The sequence below is a fragment of the Salvelinus sp. IW2-2015 genome, linkage group LG1, assembly GCF_002910315.2.
Source record: "Salvelinus sp. IW2-2015 linkage group LG1, ASM291031v2, whole genome shotgun sequence".
NCBI classification, from domain to species: domain Eukaryota; kingdom Metazoa; phylum Chordata; class Actinopteri; order Salmoniformes; family Salmonidae; genus Salvelinus; species Salvelinus sp. IW2-2015.
The window spans coordinates 2,451,520-2,473,534 of record NC_036838.1 but is presented as its reverse complement, the minus strand read 5'-3'; the positions used below and the strand labels follow the sequence as shown (position 1 = coordinate 2,473,534).

General features: G+C 45.3%; 1 protein-coding gene across 2 annotated transcripts in view; it reads left to right on the top strand.

Annotated features, from left to right (window-relative positions):
* stx8 (syntaxin 8) overlaps positions 1–19,294 on the top strand; it is an 84,005-nt gene extending 64,711 nt beyond the window's left edge. Inside the window, exons 7-8 of one of the 2 annotated variants that reach the window (XM_070449232.1) lie at positions 12,974–13,075; positions 19,085–19,294. In XM_070449232.1, coding sequence (XP_070305333.1) covers positions 12,974–13,075; positions 19,085–19,203 — 221 coding nt within the window. In that variant the 3' untranslated portion in view covers positions 19,204–19,294. The remainder of the gene's footprint in view (positions 1–12,973; positions 13,076–19,084) is intronic. The other variant, XM_024010833.3, reaches the window with a different exon arrangement.
* Positions 19,295–22,015: the final 2,721 nt, after the last annotated feature.

Genomic DNA, 22,015 nt, shown 5'->3' with positions numbered 1-22,015 from the left:
CCATTTCGGCAGGGCTAAAGAGCAGAGACCTTCATCTACTCTCCCTTTTAATAGAGAGAATATTCACCGCTGTTACTTTTTAACATGCCACACATATGGAATATACGGGGCATGTGTTCWCACTCAGGTTGTGATTAGTGAATAGGACAGGTTCGTATGAGTGTGACAGGGTGGCTGAGGGGAGGCACAAGCTACCCGTGGAGGGTTGGGGTTGGGTGTTACACAGTAAAATCGAACTCGGTGTTAAGCATGGGCTTAGAAATACACTGTGCAATGGCATTGAAGCAAGGCAGCCGAGAGACGGGTCATTTTCCAATGATTTCATCCATGGAGAGAAAGAGTGGGTGTGAGAGAGATGGGGGGGTGCTTTGGAAGAAGCAGCCAGTTGAACCACACAGCAGGGACTCATTAGAAGTCATTCATCACAGCTGATGCAGAGAAACGGGGAGATGGAGCTAGGAAAAGAGAGGGAGGCTTCATGTTTGAATTAGGTAATGCTTCATTAGCGTCTCAAGTCTTTGGTGAGCTTTTGAAGGGCGTCGTTCCATAAGTAAAAATGTGGAGGATGGTGATGATGAGGGGACTCCAGACGCCAGGCTTGTTCACAGTGTCTCGGTGATGGGAACGCATGCCTCTTTAGGCTGTTGAAAATGCGCCGCACACATGTTTTACAGTGGAATTGTTGGGGATGGTGGAATTGTTTATTCATCTGTAAAAACACCTTAATAAGCACATTTTAAATGGAATTTGTCTAATTGTCAATTAAAGTCAGGGGAGTGTCATTGCCAAGTTGTAGCCTACTTATTACGTTAGATTTTAAGTTGGTCCTATAGTACATTTTGGGGGGCAAGTGTGATTTGCTTCCATGAAGTAATGCATGTATTAGATATTGCATGATATTAAGTCCATCTCATATTGCCATACTGTAGTCCTAGAACACTGTAGTCGTGTGAGTCCCCTCTTCTGTTCCAGTCTTTTGCCACAGGTGTCTGACATCACCCGTGAAGATTACTCATCTGAGTTAACACCATGATATGACCAATGGCGATCATGTAACCCTCAAGTCTGCGCAGAGACAACCGATCACAATCAAAGACTGAAAGAGCAGCTCAAAGGCTTTAATCATAATATGATTATTTGAAACCGCGCCGGATGAGTATCGCCTATCTTTGTTTCCAAGATAAGGCTTTTGAAGTGCTTCAAAAGAGGAAATCCGGTTTCTGTCCCCTCTATTTGATCTGTTGCCCTATGTGTGAAATCCACAAGATWAACACATGGAGTGGAGGGTTTGATAAAAGTCATCTTCACGGCTCCCTCCCTGTAATAGTACGGTGAGCTTCAAAAGCAGTTTTGCCTCACAAATGAGCTCTTTTAGCCTCGTTTTGTTGAACGTTGAAGGTTCGCGCTCTGCGTTGTGTCTCTCAGATCGCCTACGCTCGGATGAACAACCAGGTCCTTTTGATCTAGGCTAGGGTCTTATTTTTCTCATCTGTTATGGTTTTGGCTTAATACTGTTCCCATTTTGATTCTAGGTCGCCGCTGTTCCGTTTTCCAACCAGGCTGTGTAAAAATATTTTTTTCTGGAGGCCTACGTCATGAGAGAAAGGCAGAATTCCCACAAAGTAAACATTAATAATACACAGTGTACAACATATTAGGAGCACCTGCTCTTTCCGTGACATAGACTGACCAGGTGAATCCAGGTGAAAGCTATGATCCCTTATTGATGTCACTTGTTAAATCTACTTCAATCAGTGTAGATGAAGGTGTAGGAGACAGGTTAATGAAGGATTTTTAAGCCTTGAGACAATTGAGACACGGATTGGTTATGTGTGCCATTTAGATGGTGAATGGGCAAGACAAAAGATTTAAGTGCTTTTGAACAGAGTATGGTAGTAGCTGCCAGGCGCACTGGTTTGTGTCAAGCACTGCAACGCTGCTGGGTGTGTATCAAGAATGGTCCACCACCCAAAGGACATCCAGCCAACTTGACACAACCGTGGGAAGCATTGGAGTCAACATGGGCCAGCGTCCCCTGTAGAACACTTTCGACACGTTGTAGAGTCCACGCCACGATGAATCGAGGCTGTTCTGAGGGCAAAATGTGGTGCAACTCAATATTAGGAAGGTGTTCCTAATGTTTTATACACTCAGTGTATATTATGCCAGGATCCACGACAGCAAAGTGTTTGTTTTAAAAGACACAAAGTGAAATGTTGTGGAAGAGCAAAGGAGACCTACTGTGTTACTGTACCTACCTGTCTGTGTTCTGTTGTCAGGGTGAAGTAGAGTAGACCCAAGGTGAATGATCTAGAATAGTCTTCCTAGGGGGTTCGTGCACTGAGTGGCGTGTGGATGGGAGCTGCTACCGGCTGGAGGACACGAGTCCAGACAGATACAGACCTCGACATCACAGGGCATGCCGGTGTTTCATCTTACCACTCCCTCCCTATGGTAGCTTCTGTTTCTATGGCTCTCTGCCAGCCAAGGCCATATATGAAGGAACATCAGCCTTGTACATACTACTTTTTTGACCTTTCAGTCACAACATAACCATATTTTATCTATACAGAGGTGTCTTGAACACAACGACAAGAATATGTAACCACACGTCCACGCCAGTGCATTGAGGATACTGACTGTCTGGTCAGTGTGCTGCTTGGCTGCTGCCCTGTGCGGTACAATGCGCTGTAATTCAGCTACATCGCCACCAGTGGGCAGTAGAGGAGACGACAGCTGAGACGGTTCTGATGATGAAATGGGAGGTTTTGTGGGGACTGAGTTGTGGATTTGAGGGGAGGTTTTGGGAGGAGGGAAAGTCGTAAATGTCAATTAAAGTTTGTTCATTTGTTTTGTACCTTAGAGGTGGTTTCCCTGTCTGTGAGCGATCACCACCTACTCATGTTCCTCATCAGCGGTGAGGGCTTTCTGGTATTATACAGAATGCACTCGCAGCTGTGGAGACGATTGCGACATAATATTCCCCTAAACCCCTCTTCTTTTCACGTAGTTTTCCTATGTACGTTGTGATGGCATTTAGATAGGTTGCGCTTATGTATGTTCAGTACATGAGCGTGTGTGTGTACGCGCCGGTCTGTTTCTCACAACAGTGTGTGCGCGAGCCCGTGTCCGTATGTGCGTGAATCGGTTTGTGTGTGTGCACGATTGCAGCATGTTTTGGTGTGTGTTTTGGTGGTGAAATACCTTCTTTGGTGTCCAGAAGCTACATTGGGGGGTGGGGGGGTATTTTTCCTGTATGGATGTTTTTTCAGGAACACTGTACTCAAACATTTATTCTGGCGTGAGCTACAACAGCACATAGCCCTGCCACGGCCCAAGTTTGTGGGTTTTAAACATTTTAATAGAGGGACTTTTACCACAATAGTATCCCCACCTCTCTCTCTCTCTCTCTCTCTCTCTCTCTCTCTGTCTCTCTGCCTCTCTCTCTCTGTCTCTCTCTCTCTCTGTCTCTCTCTCTCTCTCTAACCCACAGTTTATAATGGTATCATAAATGAAAGTAATATACAGTTATAAATAAAAACAGCTTTCAGAAGGGAAAATAACATGTTGTGTATGTTTGAAGGTGACTTTATTATTTTACCTACTTGCTGTTATTTTAGTCTTTCTATGGAGTGCTATGGAACTTTTACAAGCCAAGGATATCACCCCTATCAGAGGTGTTACGGAGTTCTTCTGATCCAATCAAAACTTTGAACCCAGTTCACAGCAAAGATCAGCAGCAGATTTCAGATGCACATTGGTAACTTACTGGAACTTGGAGCCCTGTGACATGTAAGGAACCATTCTAAAGGGCAGTCATGCTAAAGGCAACCCAGCATGCAAAACAACGCTGGATTCTGGTTGTAAACTGGTTACAGTGACGTCTTTTCAACCAGATTGGCCCGCTTGGAAGTACATCCTGTTGGCCTTACCCCTTTGCCCCCTAATTTCTTACTCAGCTCGTAGATGTCACTGACTTAAGTCTCTCTTCACATGAGTCAGTCTCAGATTTGTCAAATTATCGTGATACTTTTTTAATACTCAGTACCAAAACTGTCTCTTGTTACACATTCCTGTACTCTGAGTGGCTAAACAACAGCTGCCGGTGGAATCAGTTTTCCATAATAAAATGTCTCCATCATAGTTTCCTGTTTGAGACATATCTTTCCTTCTTCTTCTCCACTGTCAATGGACAGTGAGGGACTTGGCGTTATTATGGATGGTGAATCTTCACTCTGGACCCAGACAAGGGTCCTGGCAGAATGTGTGTGTGTGTGTTAAACGGGCCCTGGCTGCACATCAAAGTCCCGCTATAACTCTTAGCAGTCATTCAGACACACTCCGTGTACTGCCGGGAAGCTCAGCTCAGCACCACAGGGGTGCAGTATAACTTAGTCCAGATTTGTTTTGTTGGTGAGAAACACAGTCTCTGCGGGTGGTGTTTACACAGCACACTCACATTGACAATACCTACAGGGTGTTTTTACAGTACTGCTGTGCCAGGCCAGCGAGACGATGCTAGATCCTGGAAACGACCTAATGCTCACTGTGCCCTCTGAAATCGGTCCAGAGATTGTGTTTCCTGTTGTACTGTTCCMCTTTTCCCTAATAACGATAACAGCACGGCCGTTTAGCCGGCACTTGTATGCAAAACGATGTACAGAACTGTCAACCAATTCTTAGTTGATGTGGCCCTTGCGGAAACGCACAACCCTGGTGTTGCTACCACCAGACTCTCAACTGAGCCAGTGGAGAAACAAGTGAAATGTTAACCCATTTCAATGTGGTAAGGACGTGTGGTTTGTGGGTCCATGCCCATGATGGTTCCCCTGCCCTGAGTCCCGTGCTTTTGGGCCGTTCTTCTGCCGGCACCCTCATGCTCATCACACACTCATTGTTCAGCACCTGGCCATGATAGGGAGCTGCTGGATGAATCTGGAATCTGGCAACCCTCTGAAGCAATATCCTGAATGGCTGTGGCCTGGTGGGTATGAAAGACCTAGGTTTGGTTCTGAGAACCTGGCAACGGAACAGTATACTACGTTCCTCTGTGTGCCTGACCTGCGCTTTGGGTTTCTTCTCTTTTAAAGAGGCATTATTACAATTTTTATGTCCCTTGAGATGATTTCCAAGAACTTCCTTGAGGCTCCAAGAACATCGACGTTCGGCACGGGAGGGTTGACGTTTACCTGAAAAAAATGCTCAATGCATTTTCACTCTCGAAATGGTTCGGATTTGCACGTTCCATTGGAAAGCGAGTTATTTGAAGGATTCACCCCCAGAGAACCCCAGCAGAATGACATGATCGTACAACATGACAGACATAGTCTTTCCAAGTGGTCATAAGCCCCTCACCTTGTCCTTCTACAATGTGGTTAAACCAGGCAGTCCTATTTACGACCCTTTGCAGGACTAATCCCTAATCCAGTGGTTCTCAAACCTCTCCCCGGGTACCCTTCAGCCATTCCATGTATTTAATATATTCCAGAGCTAGAACACCTGATTCAACTTGTTGACTATTCATCAAGCTTTTGACTAAGTGAGTCAGGTGAGCTAATTCAGGGCTWCAGCAAAATTGTGAAACGTCTGAGGGACCCTGAGGAGAGGTTTGAGAACCACTGCCGTAATTCACCTGACTTCCTGTTTCGCCATCACCAGTGGGACCCAAAATCAACTGTATTTCGTCAAAGCAAGGGCACAGCGYCGGGATAGGACTGCACTCGTCAAAGGGAAAGGCTCAGTGGTGGTGGTGGATGTCTCTGGCTTCTCTTTCAAGTGCATTCTTTCTAGTGGAGGTTCCACCATCAACAGAGTCATCCGTCAACCTGACCTCCATTTTGGGTGTCCGCGTGACGACTGACGGCGTATATTTTGGGTAAATAGGGGTAAATGGTACGGGACCCCGTCGTGCTCGGTGGAGGGCTGTGGATGCATGGAGGCGGGGGCAATTCCAACCCTGTGGTGAGACTAATCTATGCACATGTGCTGAGGSACTTCAGAAGACCAGATGCTGGGAGGAAACGCATGGAGATGCTTCAGCTCCAAAAAGCTCCTGGCGAGTGTGTTATTGCTTACAGACAATGACTGACACACACAGGAGGAAGAGACACACACACACACTCTCACACACATCTTCGACCTCATGGCAATGCTATTTCATGGTGGCCTAAGGTGCCATTTGTCAATGCCTTGGTTTAAGGCCAATCGATCCCCTCTCGTAAGCAGTCCATTCTACACATACTTTTCAGCTTCTAAGAGCCTTAGAGGCTTTACAAACCCTTTGTAAATCAGATTCATTGGACAAGCAACGCTAACAGGCCAAATGTAGTGTTTATTTTTATTATTGTTGATTTTGTTATTTTTGTGGTCACATTTTTTTCATCATGAATAAATCGTGTCTTGAGGCATGTTGTTGGTTTTGGATCCACTTCAGAAATCATGGCAAGTACTCTTGTAAACCTCAATAGACACTCCATTATGAACAAATAAACGGACAGCTCTTTTTTTTTATACTAGCTGCGCTAGATGGTTGCTAGATGGTTGCTAGATGGTTGCTAGATGGTTGCTAGGAGAAGAAAGTGCCGTTGTTTATTTCTTCTACTTCCCACATGTCAGACTGGCCAAAACACATTTTCTGCACTGTTTCTTTACCCAAGTCCTTCTTATTGAAACCGAAATGGTTCGTTTGAGGGTTTTTTCTCTCCACATTATTGGCCCCCAGCTTAGCGTTGCTCTCTCCGCTGTCAGTTTATAAAGTCAGAAAGCTCAGAGCTGTGAGTGCAGCCCTTACTAATCCTCACTTGTTTACAATGCGCATCGAGGCGGGGCGGGAAAGTTTAAGAACAAAAAGAGGACGAAAACTTTGACGGAAAGGCGCAAATTCTTGTAAATAKTGTAATTGCCCGGCACTACAGTATATCATCCAAGCGGAGTGCTGCGTACACGATGTGTGCCAAGTGAAGTTCCAGTAACGACAGAGTGTTGTGTTTTGCTTGGCAACCAGAGACCTCTCCTCTCTACATTGGGGCCAATTGGTAACAGTTGTGGTGGGTAACTAGCTACAGGGGCCCAGGATTCTGAGTGTAAAGTGGAGCGCTCTGTCTGTCATATCCTCAGGAGAAATCACTCGGGTAAGTGCAACGAAATGAGTGCCTGCCGAGTCTGTTTGTGTTTGAAAAACAAGCAGCACTCTCTCTCTCTCTCTCTCTCTCTCTCTCTCTCTCTCTCTCTCTCTCTCTCTCTCTGTGCCCAGGCCATCGGATTGGGAAGGCATCCTACAATAACACACACAGTTAATACAGCGTGTCCTGGAGCCAGTGGGGTGTCACTGTTTAGAATGGTGCCCCAAAGCCGCAACAGCATATCCAGTACAAATGCGTCAGCAACTTGTGTGTTTGGAGGGATATGAAGGAGGTTGGGGAGGGAGTAAGTCCCCTCTCATTCATCTCGAAGAGCGACATTGCCCTTTGTTTTGTGTAGGGCTGATGTTAGTTATCTGAGCCCTGTTGTAATAGCCTAGAGAGAGACAGACAGAGACACACACACACACACTTGGGGCCTAAGACTGCTGCTTTGCCTCTTCTACAGACTCTGCCATGACAGGTCCTGTTGGTGATACTGGATGCCTATTGGCCTATGGCCCAACACCACATCCTGTCGGGGATGAGACTGGGAAATCCCTCCCAGGACGCTGCATTGACAGACCCCAGTACCTGAACCATTGCTTCACTCAGTTGCACTTCCTGACCCTTGACGAACTCCACTCCATCTCGTAACTGGCGCCAAAGCCCCGGCTCTGCTCCTTTGGTCCCGAATGGCCTCCTTACTTATGTTACTACCGGACCATAAGTATTGCTCTGCTTACAGTTGTGTAATAAAGTTGGATCTTGGATCTGGATGAGCAAGAACCGGTAATGTTGGACCTTGAGGTCATATCCTCCAATGTTTGTTTGCAGGCGTGAGACATGATTTGAGACGCKAGACAAGGAAATGGAGAATGACGTGAGTCTTCTGCTCTGTGTCGTCTGAGAGGAAAATCTCATTGTCAGAGCCAGTGATAGGACACATAGGGAGAACATTGTCCATGATAAACACTATTCCTCACTATTCCTCAAAGGGATTTCTGCTTCTTTGGTCTCCCAAAACAATCGGCCGTCCAATACTAAAACTAAGGCGTTCATCCTAGAACTCACTGTTCCCTATGTGCAGAGGAGAGGAAGTCTCTCAGTCTCTCCATCCAGATGACCATCCAACAGGGATGGAKATGAACCTGTTAACTATTGTGTCTTGAGACAGGAAGCTGGCATTGGATCTAAAGGCAATCAGGAACATTGTTTAGAGAAGCAGTGTAATTGTCTTGGATGGGAAATGATGGGACTCTGAGAGGGCGCAGTGTAGTCGGCCGCAGAGGACAAAGTAAAGATGTGGGTGACGTCATCGCAGAACAACATCTGTGTCTGAGTCCTTCGGCGGTGTCATGTTTCTTCAGAAGAATGTGACCGTCGTCCTACGGTGCACCAGTGTGGCTGGGGAATTGCTGTGTCAAATGACGTCACTCGTGGGCATGCCTACACCTTTCCTCCTCGGCAACCTGTACTGTACACAGGACAAAGACAGAGAAGACTAGGAAGATAATGCAACCTAAAAACAAACTCATGCGAGGGTGCTTTCCCTTCTGTGCATAGAGTTGAGAGAGAAAGAGCTACAGAAAGAGAGGAACGCAAGGTGACAATGGCGTGTACCCTTCTGGAAGAGATAGGATTGCGGTGTTTATTTTGCTGTTTGGGAAGGAAAGTCTCTTCTTTTTTTTTTTTTTCAGAGCTGTGAACTTGGCCTGTCAGTTGACACATCCGTGTAATCTCAACAGCACTGCTGTCTCTGTCTTTTGGCTGCCAAACAACCAGCCACCCACCCAAACCAGCCACCCACCCAAACCAGCCACCCCACCCGGTCTTTCCCCCAAGCGACTGCGCCTGGAGTTTTTAATTGTGTTTCTAGCTAAACAAATGAGGTGACAATGGGAACAGTCGGTATCCATGAAGAACTTGCTAATTGCCTCTTGCATTTTCTTGGGGAATGTTGGAGTAAGGACATAAATATGTTTGCGTAGATTAATTAAGAAAAGTGTAGTTAGTTACTTGTGTATATTATGACGCTGATAGATTCATGTCTCTTTCCTCAGGGAAGGAAGAACACCGACGTTGTCTTAATTGTGAAGGAAACTACTCTTGTTTGTTTTCACCAATTCCTTTGACTTGCAATCACTCGTGCCTTCATTTAAAAAAAGGTGGAAAATCGAGGGCTCGTTGCCCATTTATCTGCATTTTTTAAAGTCTTTGATTGGAGTTTTTCCGTCGACTTTAGATTGCTGTTTTAGATTGGGCTTTCACATTGGTTTGTGTCTGTGGTGGTGTGTGGGTGGAGAAATCCATTTATTAAGCTTGTTGATGTGCTGCACACTGAATAGTAAACTAGACACAAACAGCTGTGTCTCGCCAACTTTTTCCTCATTTAAGTTAAGAAGCTTCTGTGTGAGAATGTGTGACTGTGTGTTTTCTGTCTCTGAGGTGTTACTCAGAGATACTGTCTAAGCAGACTCTTAGCAATAATGCCTCGCCTTGACCGTGGGCTGTATTCTAAAGAGAGCCTCATCACTGACATCGACAAAAGGCTCTGTTCGACCAGCGTGTTTACCATTGTTTGTCCTTGACGACCGAGGGGAAGGGGGTTAAGTAAGGGGGTGTGGGACAAAATAGTTGGGAAGAGATTTTCGATGTACCCATTCCATGGCACATGGGTTATGAATTGATACGCAAAACAACGCCGGATTCAAAACTTTGAATTTTTTAATTTAAATTACTATACAAAATTATTGCAACCAATAGAATGTGATATATATGGGGGGATACAATCTTCCCAGCTCTGCAGATTCTGCTGTGAGGAGGTAGAGTCATTAGATCATTTATTTTGGTATTGTCCATATGTAGCTCGTTTTTGGTCACAGGTCCAGGAATGGCTGAAGAATTGCAACATTTGCCTAGAACTAACYCTGCAGATAGCAATACTGGGMGATTTGAAAAGCCATAGTCAATCAATCAATAATATAATAATTATTTTAGCYAAAAWYWTTATTTTTAAMTTACAATCTGTAGAAGCTATGAGAATAGAAAGGTTCAGTACTTTTGTGAAGCATCAAAGCACAGTTGAAAAATATATGGCAAATAGAAATCCAAAATGGATGATGTTGAGCGATAGATGGGAGGGGTTGAATGGAGCTGAAGGGTGGGACTAATAACAAGATAACCAATGTAAAACATACGGGGTCTGTAAAATGTATATAGGTTCAGAACCTTTGTGAAATAGCACAGTTACAAATAGAAATCAAACTGGATGGACATCAGAAATAGAGGAAGGACTAAAAACAAACAAAATATAACTATTGTAAAATAGATTGTGTCTGTAAAATGTGTATAAACTGAAGGTAGAAGCCTAACTTTTTATTGGTTCTCCAATTGGGGGAAGGGTGGTAGGGTTTGCGGGGAATAATAAAGGTATATTCAAAAAATATTCAAAACAAAGTATGTTTGTCTATATTGGTATGTGTATGTATATATGTGTATATGTATGCATGTGTCTATGTATATGGATATATATATTTACCCACAAAATATATGGGGGATTGGAAATGATGCAGACAATTACATTGATGGAAGCAACATTCTTTCCCGCAATATTTAGCTGATCCACCCCTTAGAAAAAAGGAAATAAAGGCGGTGCGGGATAGGGCGGTGATTATAGACCTCAGTACACGTTCCACTGTTTCTGATGCTAGCGTTGGGTGCCTGCTCAGAGTTTAGAAAGATGGCTTCCTCTACTTACCAATGTGAAGGGGGGGAGGGGTTGCAAGCCGTCACTTACAGTACACCGGATGACATCACTATGTGAGTATGAGCCTATGACTCTGTGCTCTCTCCCACACTGTGGGTTTGGAGGTTTATCCAGTGTAATAGCATTTAAAATAAACAACCTTCGTTTTGGAACAGGCCCTGCATTGTGGTGTGGCTGATAGGCCCGAGTCGAGCCAGGGAGAGCACTGTCATGTATCGGAGCAACGTGCTGCATTAGGAAAGGGAATTATGTCTCTGGAGCGCGGCATGCGAAGAGGGGAAGCGAGTTGTTCGTTTTTTTGTGTACCTATCCCAAGGGGTAGCTGGTCGAACTTGTAAGACCGTCTCTTGGTTTTCTTTCTCTCAGTTTCGCTGCTCGTAAATTGTGCCTCATGCTAGGATGAGGTGGATGTCCCAGGAGATGTTTTACACATGGCCCTCTCACGTCTCTCCGTCGCCCCTTTCCTCTCTGCTCCGCACTTTGCCCCTTTAAAACTGACGCTGCCTGACCCGCCTCACCCAAATTATCTCCAACTTAATTATCCGAGTTGGGCGAAAGCAGGTTCCCTTGTCAACCACTGATGACTCCACTTACCGAAGCATGCTTTTTCACTGGCGAAGGGGCGCCTCGAACTAGGAAAGACAACTTACCTAGAGATAAGAATAGTCTGATTATGACCTTCGAACTCACTCGTGAGAATTTCATAATTTAGCCTGGTTGATGTTACACAGGACGGATGCAAATTATATTGGAGTCATTTTGTAACTTGCTTGAAAACCCTCTGTTAGACATGTATGTCTGTCTCAGACGTCAGAAAACAGGTAGTTTCCTGAAATAAGAAAGCAGCTTGTTTGAGTTGGCAGCCAAAGGACGCCTGTAGGTGAAAGACTTGCTTTCCTTTCCTGAAAATACTCCAACTTGCCAAATGGGTAGTACGTGAACAGAGTTTCTGTCCTTCAGTTGGTCTTTTTCTCCTCGGCCTCAGTTTGTTTAAAAAAGTCCACAACACGTCACTGTTCGTGCCCCTAGAATTTCTTATTTCTGATCAAAGGTTTGCTGGAGACTGGAGAGGACCTATCATCGAGGCTTGAATTGAACAAACGACGAGCCAGTGCCACACAGCTCGATCTACAGACGTACACCCAAACGCTGAAGACGAAATGGATCATTTAGATTCTGTTTAGCAATAAATAATTTAATGTAGAACTCGAGAAATGAGCCATGCTGTTTTGACACTTTTTCGCTCATATTTCTTCAGATATTTCTTCATGTTTGTGTTTCATTGTTGAGTAATTGGTTTACTCCGCCTATGAGTTGAATAGCAAGGACAGCAGTGGGAACATTTTCAAAGGCTCTCGCCGCTGAAACACAGTTCACTCAATGTCATACAAAAACAGTCTCTTGCAGCGAGTGAAGCGATTTAATATGTAAATGCTCACTGCATTTCCTAGGGAGCAAAACTGGTTGAAATGCCATTTTTTGTAATGACCAGTTTTACATTCATTATGACGTCATGTCAACCAGTTTTGCCTGCCGGGATTTTGCTGCGCTGTAGTGTTGGATGGCAGTGACCTAAGTCGTGGTCTCGGGTGGTCTCCAGCAGTTGTGGACTACCATGGCTGTCGTGTCACCACGGCAACTCGTCGTTATGAACCACAGGCCTCCAGCTGGACGGCCTTCAAGACAGGAAGTCCTACTGTACTGCAGCAGCGCCCGGCTGGCGTCTGTTCCACGAGCGGCCGTTAAAGTAGAGTCACTGATTAAAGCCAGCATTGATTCAGGAAGTACTGAACCATTTTGAAAGGGAGAAGAGTGCTTTCACACATTCCCCCCATCACTCTTCTCTTTTGTCTCGAGGGCTGTTTGAGGCTGCCGACAGCACCTATATAGGCTCTGTTTCCTTCCAAGTCCATAGCGTTTCTATAAAGGGTGATTTTATTAGCGAGTGCCGAGAGCATAGGACTGTTGGAGGTCACTTAAATCTGAAAATAATTAAAAAATCTATAAATTTTTGTGGTCTTTGAGATGTACTCAAAGTTGAAGCATCGTTCCAACTAACTTTGTCACTGCTCTCTTTCCCTCTTAGAAATCATCGATGACCTCACCCACCTGGTGGACAAGACGGATGACCGGATCCGCAACGAGACACGAAGGGTTAAGCTGGTGGAGACTAAGTCGGCTTCCTGCGGTGAGCACATCTTCTTTCTCTTTCTTCTCCAGGGTCGCTGCGGTCTGCCAGGCCATTTGATCTGCTCTGTGTTCCTAACCCAACTGTAATAAGTCTGTCTGTCATCCAGATTTACAAGCATCGGTCCCATCTCCTTTTTCTCTTTCTGCAGCTCTCAGTACAGTTCAGTGTGCTGTGAATGGCCTAGTAAAGGGAGCATAGACCTTCAGTAATGGGAAAGCCAGAGCCAAACACTAAATGCACCCAGTTATGTGTTATATTGAGTCTCAGTCCTATAATCTTTACTCTCCAGGTAAGTCATTCGTGATGGTTAAAGATCGTGTTAAAGAGCTCCTATCAGAACCCTCTGAAGCTGGGTTCTCCCAGAGTAGCTCCATCCATCGTAGTCCATTCAGCGATATCATTGCTGTGCCCACCGGAAGCAGACTCGATGCTGCTTAATTGACCAGAAACAACGACATTGATGGCACCGAAACACCACACAGTGGCGTGGGGATTGTCTCTATCACATCTACTACTCTCTGCTATAGAAAACAGTCCCACATAGGTCCCCCTATCCAATTCCCATTCCCTTGCTCTGTGAAGGGGCTTCCAAGAGCCAGGCTGTAGTACAGACTCTGTAGTAAGTCAAAAAGCCTTTCTTGGTACCACTTTCAAAGGACTCCCAGGAGCCAGTCTGTAGTGTAGTAAGTCAGCACCACCCTCTCTTGTAACCAGTCTTTGATGGAGTTCAGTGGTTTACAGAGCTAAAGAGGAGCTGTGATGCTGTGTCAATGGGGCCCTCCCTCACCATTACCCCCCCCCCCCCAATCCCCTTTAATTTGTTTAACTCGGCTCTTTGGTCTTTAGCCTTTACAAAGCCTGGCTTTCCTCTCTCAATGGCCACCCTGCTTCTTTCTCTCTGCTGGGAAAAAGATATGCCAGAGAGGGGAGGTAGCTAGGCTAGCTACCGTACAGCGAGAACGGGAATGTGCGACAAAGCTTGTTGGCGTAGTCAAGCTATGTTTGCCTTGTAAACGCCAGTCTGCGTCACCTTGGAGATGGTCGCGTTGTTGCACCAGGAGCCCCCACTAACAGGCGAACAGTGGCGCGCGGATACAACAGTAAGATCTGGGGGATGAAGGATCAGCTAATATAACAGTTGATGCCATTTCTTCCCAGTCACCATGACACCCAGGGAAGGTTTGTTTGAAGATCTCAGAAATAGAGTCACTGGGCACATTGTGCTAACCCAGGAGTCTCTCTCACTCTCTCTCTGTCTCTCTGTCTTTTATATCTGTCTGTGTTCTCTCTCATTGTTGTCTCCTTCTCTCCCTATCCATTCTCTTCTCTAGAGAGAGGGGGGGGTCCCCACCCGCTCCATTCCTCCTTTTTCCATCCTCTCTTCTCCTGGTTTGTTTGACACTTGTCTTGGTCTCGTGCAAAGAAATAATTGAAACTAGAACACGCCACACATCTTTTGGAGTGTTTCTCCTCTTGTTCTTGGGTGCGTGTTGATAATTCCTGAGCCTGGGCTTTATTTGTTTTTGGAACCCAGCTCGTCCAAAGCCCAGGCTTGAGTGTTATGTCTTCCTTCAGTTCTCCTATGGGTGGGAAAGACTGGCTTTGACAAGGAGACGGGCATACTTYACATACTTTCTCTCATAAGAGAAGAAACATCCCAGATTATGCACAGTGGGGGCAGAATCCTGACTTAAGATGTGTGTTGAACTTGAGGATTTAACATAAGATGTTGCTGTTGTTAGGATTTGAGCTGTTAGGAGTTGCAGCATTTAGATGCATTACCTCCAGCAAATCCACATCTTCTTATACGTGTACTGATGGAACCTGAGGCTTTTGTTTGCAGTTGTGTCAATCTTTAATCAACCTCTTAGACCTTCTGCCAGAGATAAAACAAGGAGATGAGTGACTGAGGACGCTGTGGAAAATCCATCCTACCTTTGTGTTTAGTTGGTAAGCTGAAGGCTGGACGAGCACGGGCTGAACATGGTTCGGGGTCATCTCTCCGCTGAAGGGAYGAAGGACCCACATAGCATAACATACCGCCATGGATCCATCCTGCAACGACGGGTGCATGACTGGATCTCAGGGCAGGCTTGTGAAACATCCTGGATCTTGTTGAAACATAGAGAGAGTCGAGACACAAGCACATTACAAGTCCTCCAGTCATCAGTCTCACGGTGCTGAGGTTTATTGGGGAAGAGCCACAATCAGACCACAACACGGTTGTGGATTTCACCAGGATATATGGGTGACAAGAAAAACGTTAAAGCTTTTAAAGCTAACTCGAGGTTAGCCTTTTTAAACCGTGTTTAAGCTTTGAGCAAAATGAGAAAGTTAAGGCTGCCCAATAGAAAGATTCAATAAAGTAAAGCCTACTTTTCAATGTCACTTCCCTTTACTGGGAAACGGGTAGTGAACAGGTTTTGAGGGGGGTAGGTGGCATTAGAAAGGCAGATMACCCCTTAGCACCAAAGGGCCCTAGGAGGGTGGTGTGAGTTTCCCAGGGCTTAAGTGTCTCATCCAGCAACGTGGGGGCAGACCTCTCTCCAATGGACTAATCCCATGGGCCTGCGGAGGCTGGAGGGAAACCTCACACACACATACTCACAGACTCGAATCCCGCAGGTGGCTTGCATCTCAAGTAGGCCTGAATTGTTAGGGCTTTCGAGGGGTTGTCATTGAGGATAGGTAAATGTAACTTAATTTCACTGAATCCCTTTAAGCCTGTTAAGTAAATCTTGAATACTTTTGATGCCGATATGATCATTTTTACTAGTCTCCCATGCCCTAGCATTCATTTCAGTGTTGGACCGAAAAAATACTGAAACAAACCATTCAAATCTAGGGTTGTACTAAAACAAAAAAAATCCAAGATTTTTGTACGTATGGCGGTGTTGATCCCATGACCTAGAGGAGTAACAGGTCTCGAATGTCATGGTTTGTCACGTTTACAAARGCTTACCTCACCTTTACCACTTGTTTTTGGCTGGCAAGAGTGGAACATTGGATGGCTGTAAAACAATAGATCTGAAACAGCAGTCGCTTTACGGCTTCTTTTCTATGAAATGTGTTATTCCTTTGCGAAAGCTTTTCGTTTGACTGTATATCACTTCAATATGATGTTCATCAATGTGTTCTGAAGTGATATATTCATATTACAATGGACTTGCTGGAGGATAACTATCTACCATGGTGTGAGAAACCTAAAGGTTTACAATTAGGAAAGTGATGACCTCGCAAACCATGTTAACATCAAATTTGACCCGTCGTCAAAGGTCAGCCGAGTCTTTTGTGGCCGAAAAGAGCTATGAACCATAGGCAAAGGGTACGAACGGGGGAGGTGTGTGTGTGTTGGCGAGGGCAGAGACAGAAATACAAATTCTACCCGTATCCCTTCCTTTTCTCCACCAATTAGGATTTGTCTTACCGATATGTCGGGAAATGCTAAAAAGGTTGTACCCCAATCCTTCTTACTCTGCCCATCTCTGAAGCTCTTGGGGGGGGTCACTTTGACTGCTGACTGCACTGTAGACCCCTTGGCTTCAATGGCGAAGCGTAGTCTCATCTATTTGGCTTGCAAATGTGATTGTTGTCATTGCTTCGTCGAGACTGGGTCAGGAGTAACTTATTTAGTTACTTAGCGGGACGYGGACAGTCCCAAAGAGAAGGGGAGGGAGTGTTGGTAGGGTGTCTGGGGGTTGAGGTGACTGGGTGGTAGGGGACATATCGAAGAAGAAGATGACTTTATTATCCAACGAAGTACATGAACGTCTAACGTAATTTGACTTCAGAATGTTTATCTGCCTACGCCCTCCGTCAAGTCGAGCTGAATGTAAAGATGACAGCATACTATCCTGTTTTAATATCCTTCACACTGAAGCGTAGTTAATTGTCTGGCGTGTGTGTGTATATTTCTCTTAAGTGTGAGGTGTTTAAAAAGCCATCATGAGGGCTGTTGGGAGGAATGTTTCCACTTGACATTTACGTTGTTGCGCCTCTGCTCACATGTGTAAGTTATCAAGTGGGGAGGTCCTGTCTCGACCAATGATCATTCTGAGWGGTCGGAGACTAGCATGCTAGGCTTCAGACAGAGCTGTTTTATTGAAAGTTTGAAATAAAAATTTAGGAGAAGAAGGGTAAATAGGACTAGGATTAATTGGTTACATGTAGACTATGGTGAATGGGCATAGCCACTAAGTTGTGCCTGCATCTCCTTCACTAAACTCAGAGAGAGAGATATTCCCCTCTGAGGGATCTGTCCCTCAGTTTGGAACTGTTTAGTAGTGTATCCTTACAGTAACCATACCACCGTATTCAATTAAGAAATCCTAAAAGTAGGAGAAAGTGTCGCAACCAACCAAGCTAACGAGGCATCCAGATCTTTGGACTCGCTGCTGCCACATCCAAGCTTCCRAGCCAAGTCCTATGTCTCATAAGAACATCTGATCTAGAATCAGGTTTACCTTTTAGATCACAATGAACAAGATTCCACGGACGGCACGGGGGGCTGATCCTAGATTAGGAGTTCTACTCTGACTACGACGCAGGCAATTAGTTCAGCTTGGGTTCATCTTCCCCCCTATCTCTCCCTGTGGACCAGACTGCAATTACGCTGCAGAGTAGAATGCACGACGAGAAAGCCAAGGTATGAAAGAAATGTAAACCAAAAGTGAAAAGTCCGGGAGGGAAAATACCACCTCGCATGCGAAACAACCATGGACAACTTGAGTCAGCCAGAGACTGTCGACAGCCATCAAGCCATCAGATTCTCCAGGATGCAGTTGTTTGAAATCTTCACCCGATGGGGATGCCATTCAAGGAGAAACACTAGAGAGAGAGCGAGAGGAAAATGTGGCTAAATGTGTCATTGTAGATAGTTTTCCATATCTACTGTAATGTGTGGCATGAAGTTGGGAGACAAATCTCCCTAGCTGCCATGAAAGCTGACCACGGTTGAGAGGCATGACACTTGACACCAGCCATCCACCAGTCCTTTTATTCTTACCACCTTAGGAAGGTTTCAGGATTTGAAACAGCTGTAGGTTAGATGACAACAGACTAGCCAAGACAACTGGAAAACCCATTGAACGGTGGTTGTAGGCTAGCCATATGATATTCAAACCCATATAAAACAAGCCAATATGCAAACACAGAATAACTACCTATTTCACAGTCTTGATAATAAATGTTGGTCTTGAACTTTTTGAATCGTTTTTCTATATTTTCTTTATTATCTTGGCCATGATAAAAACGTTAATTTGATCTGTGTCTATATCATTTTCAGGTCCTGTGGGGTAAAAAGCTTTTGATTTAAGTGTGAGGTAGCTACAGTATAATCTTTCAGGTCTCCTCTGTCTCCACAGCATTGGTGGAAAAACATTGATTACCCTCTCCAGTGAAGTCAGATCTGGAACACATGCCCACCGCAGCGTGATCTGTGCCAATAAACCTGTCACAATTCTAGATTGCATATAAACATGTATTAAGTCATCTTGGGGAAAATGTGCAGGTAATATGAGGGTAGTAGCCTAAACACTGGGGCGCAGCAGGGATTTAGAAAAGTGGCTAGGGCCAAAGGTCTGAGCTAACTAGAAAAAGGCCTAGGCCTACCTTTTTCAAGTTTACTTATTGGTTGCTTTTCCACCACCTATTCCTTTGGTCTGTGGCTGTCCAGCTTAGCCTGATCAGAAGAATTTAGAGGCAATGTGTAGAATTCTCTGTCTATGTAACTAGTATGTACTGTACCTGTCTATGTAACTAGTATGTACTGTACTGTCTATGTAACTAGTATGTACTCTACCTGTCTATGTAACTAGTATGTACTCTACCTGTCTATGTAACTAGTATGTACTCTACCTGTCTATGTAACTAGTATGTACTGTACCTGTCTGTGCTGTAACTACTCTGCATTAGGTACACTTTGTAAAGTTGTTGATTGTTTGAATTTCTGTCGAGTTTCCCCCTACAGTACTTATCCTTCTCTTTGTGTTTCCATTCTTGTTTCAGGGATGCTGGTGGTGATCGTGCTCCTGCTCATTGCTATAGTGGTGGTTGCTGTGTGGCCCACTAACGAAGAGGCTGAGGGAGCGTTTTGGACGTCGCACCGTCCGTCGCATGACCACTGAGACTGCGTGAAGAGCCTACAGGGGAGACGAGGCGCAGAGGCACTTATGCAGGTATGTATCAAGCGTGCTGATTTAGGACCAGGTTTGCCTTTATATCCCAATGAATAAAATGACATAGACAAGGCAGGCCTGATTCTAGATCAGCACTCTACACTGAGACGCTTGATACATACAGGCCCCAGTGCTTCCAGCCCTCTAACACACCACCCGTGCCCTGTAAACACACACATACACTAATAATGACACACAGCTCTTCCACCTCCCTCTCTTCTCTCTCCCTCTATATTTCCTCTCTCCTTTCCGCTTGTATGAGAACCGAGTGTGTTGTGCTGTTCTCTACTGTACCTCGACATTTGGAGAGTTGAGCCCTGGCTGATGAGGAACGGCAACAATGTTTTATTTTCTTCGTGGGTGTTGGTTGGGTGAAGGGTAGCACTGACCCAACTGTAGGACCTCCCATGGGGAGGGGGGGGCTTTTTCTTTCCTAATTCTCTCTGTGGGCTGAGAGGTCCGGGTTCCGGGTCGCTAATTCTGCTAGCTTAGCAATTCACTCACACATATCATCTCTCACATATCTATATATTAAGTATTATTATTATATTCTACCACTAGCAGTTCTAATGGTATCATTGTCTTGGGATTTGATCATGTTTGTAGGATAATGCCAGCCCCAAAAAATACACGTATGATTGCGTTACTTTTTAACATGATGTGAATCAGTTTAGCTTAATGCAACCGTGTCATTTTAATAAACAACAGTTACAGTTAACAGCACGATCCGTGGACTCCTTGTGTAAAGACATTAGTGTTATCTACTAAGGATAATGTACTGTATCTATAGCATACTCTGCGTTCTTCCACTTGTCAATTTAAAAGCCTTGCAGATGCTCGAAAGGTTGGGAGATGCTGCTTGCGTCCGTGTGAACAGTTAGCTATCCCACTACTGGTCGTGTGCACGTCATAGCTATCCCACTACTGGTCCTGTGAACAGTCTAGCTATCCCACTACTGGTCCGTGTGAACAGCATAGCTATCCCACTACTGGTCCGTGTGAACGTATAGCTATCCCACTACTGGCTCGTGTGAACAGTCTAGCTATCCCACTACTGGTCCGTGTGAACAGTATAGCTATCCCACTACTGGTCTGTGTGACAGTATAGCTATCACTACTGGTCCGTGTGAACAGTCTAGCTATCCACTACTGGTCCGTGTGAACAGTCTAGCTATCCCACTACTGGTCTGTGAACAGTAGCTATCCCACTACTGGTCCGTGTGAACAGTATAGCTATCCCACTACTGGTCCGTGTGGAACAGTATAGCTATCCACTACTGGTCGCGTGTGAACAGTATTAGCTATCCACTACTGGTCCGTGTGAACAGTTAGCTATCCCACTACTGGTCCGTGTGAACAGTCTAGCTATCCACTACTGGTCCGTGTGACAAGTCTAGCTATCCCACTTCTGGTCCGTGTGAACAGTCTAGCTATCCCACTACTGGTCGGTGAACAGTCTAGCTATCCACTACTGTCCGTGTGAACAGTATAGCTATCCATACTGGTCCGTGTGAACAGTATAGCTATCCCACTACTGGTTTGTGTGAACAGTCTAGCTATCCACTACTGTCCGTGTGAACAGTATAGCTATCCCACTATGGTCCGTGTGAACAGATAGCTATCCACTACTGGTCCGTGTGAAAGTCTAGCTATCCACTTCTGGTCCGTGTGAACAGTCTAGCTATCCCACTACTGGTCGTGTGAACAGTATAGCTATCCCACTTGCGTCTCGTGTGAACAGTATAGCTATCCCCACTAACTCGGTCCGTGTGAACAGTATGCTATCCCACCTGGTCGCGTGTGAACTGTATAGCCTACCCACTACTGGTCTGTGTGAACAGTATAGCTATCCCACTACTGGTCCGTGTGAACAGTCTAGCTATCCCACTACTGGTCTGTGTGAACAGTCTAGCTATCCCACTTCTGGTCCGTGTGAACAGTCTAGCTATCCCACTACTGGTCTGTGTGAACAGTATAGCTATCCCACTTCTGGTCCGTGTGAACAGTCTACAGCCTATCCATCTACTGGTCTGTGTGAACAGTATAGCTATCCACTACTGGTCCGTGTGAAAGTCTAGCTATCCCACTACTGGTCTGTGTGAACAGTTCAGCTATCCCACTATGGTCTGTGTAACAGTAGCTATACCACTTCTGGTCCGTGTGAACAGTCCTATGCTATCCTCACTACTGGTCTGTGTGAACAGTAATAGCTATCCCACTACTGGTCCGTGTGAACAGTCTATTGCTATCCCACTACTGGTCTGTGTGAACAGTCTAGCTATCCCACTTCTGGTCCGTGTGAACAGTCTAGCTATCCCACTACTGTCGTGTGAACAGTATAGCTATCCCACTACTGGTCCGTGTGAACAGTAACAGCTATCCCATAACTACTGGTCCGTGTTGAACAGCGCTAGCTATCCCACTACTGGTCTGTGGTGAACACGTCTAGCTATCCCTTCTGCGTGTGAACAAGTCCTAGCTTCACTATGGTCTGTGTGAACAGTATAGCTATCCCACTACTGGTCCGTGTGAACAGCATAGCTATCCCACTACTGGTCTGAGCTTGGTGGTCTAAAGCTATTCGATCTACACCCAGCATGCTTAGCCCTCGACTGTACTGCCCTAAGTCACACATGGAGCTGTTGGTAGAAGTGTGTATGTTACGCCCAGGACTCCGGTTTCAGAGATCCAAAGGAGACATTGAATGATTTAAGACAATAGAGAAAGAGAGGCAGAAGAGAAAAAGAAAGAGTCACACTAG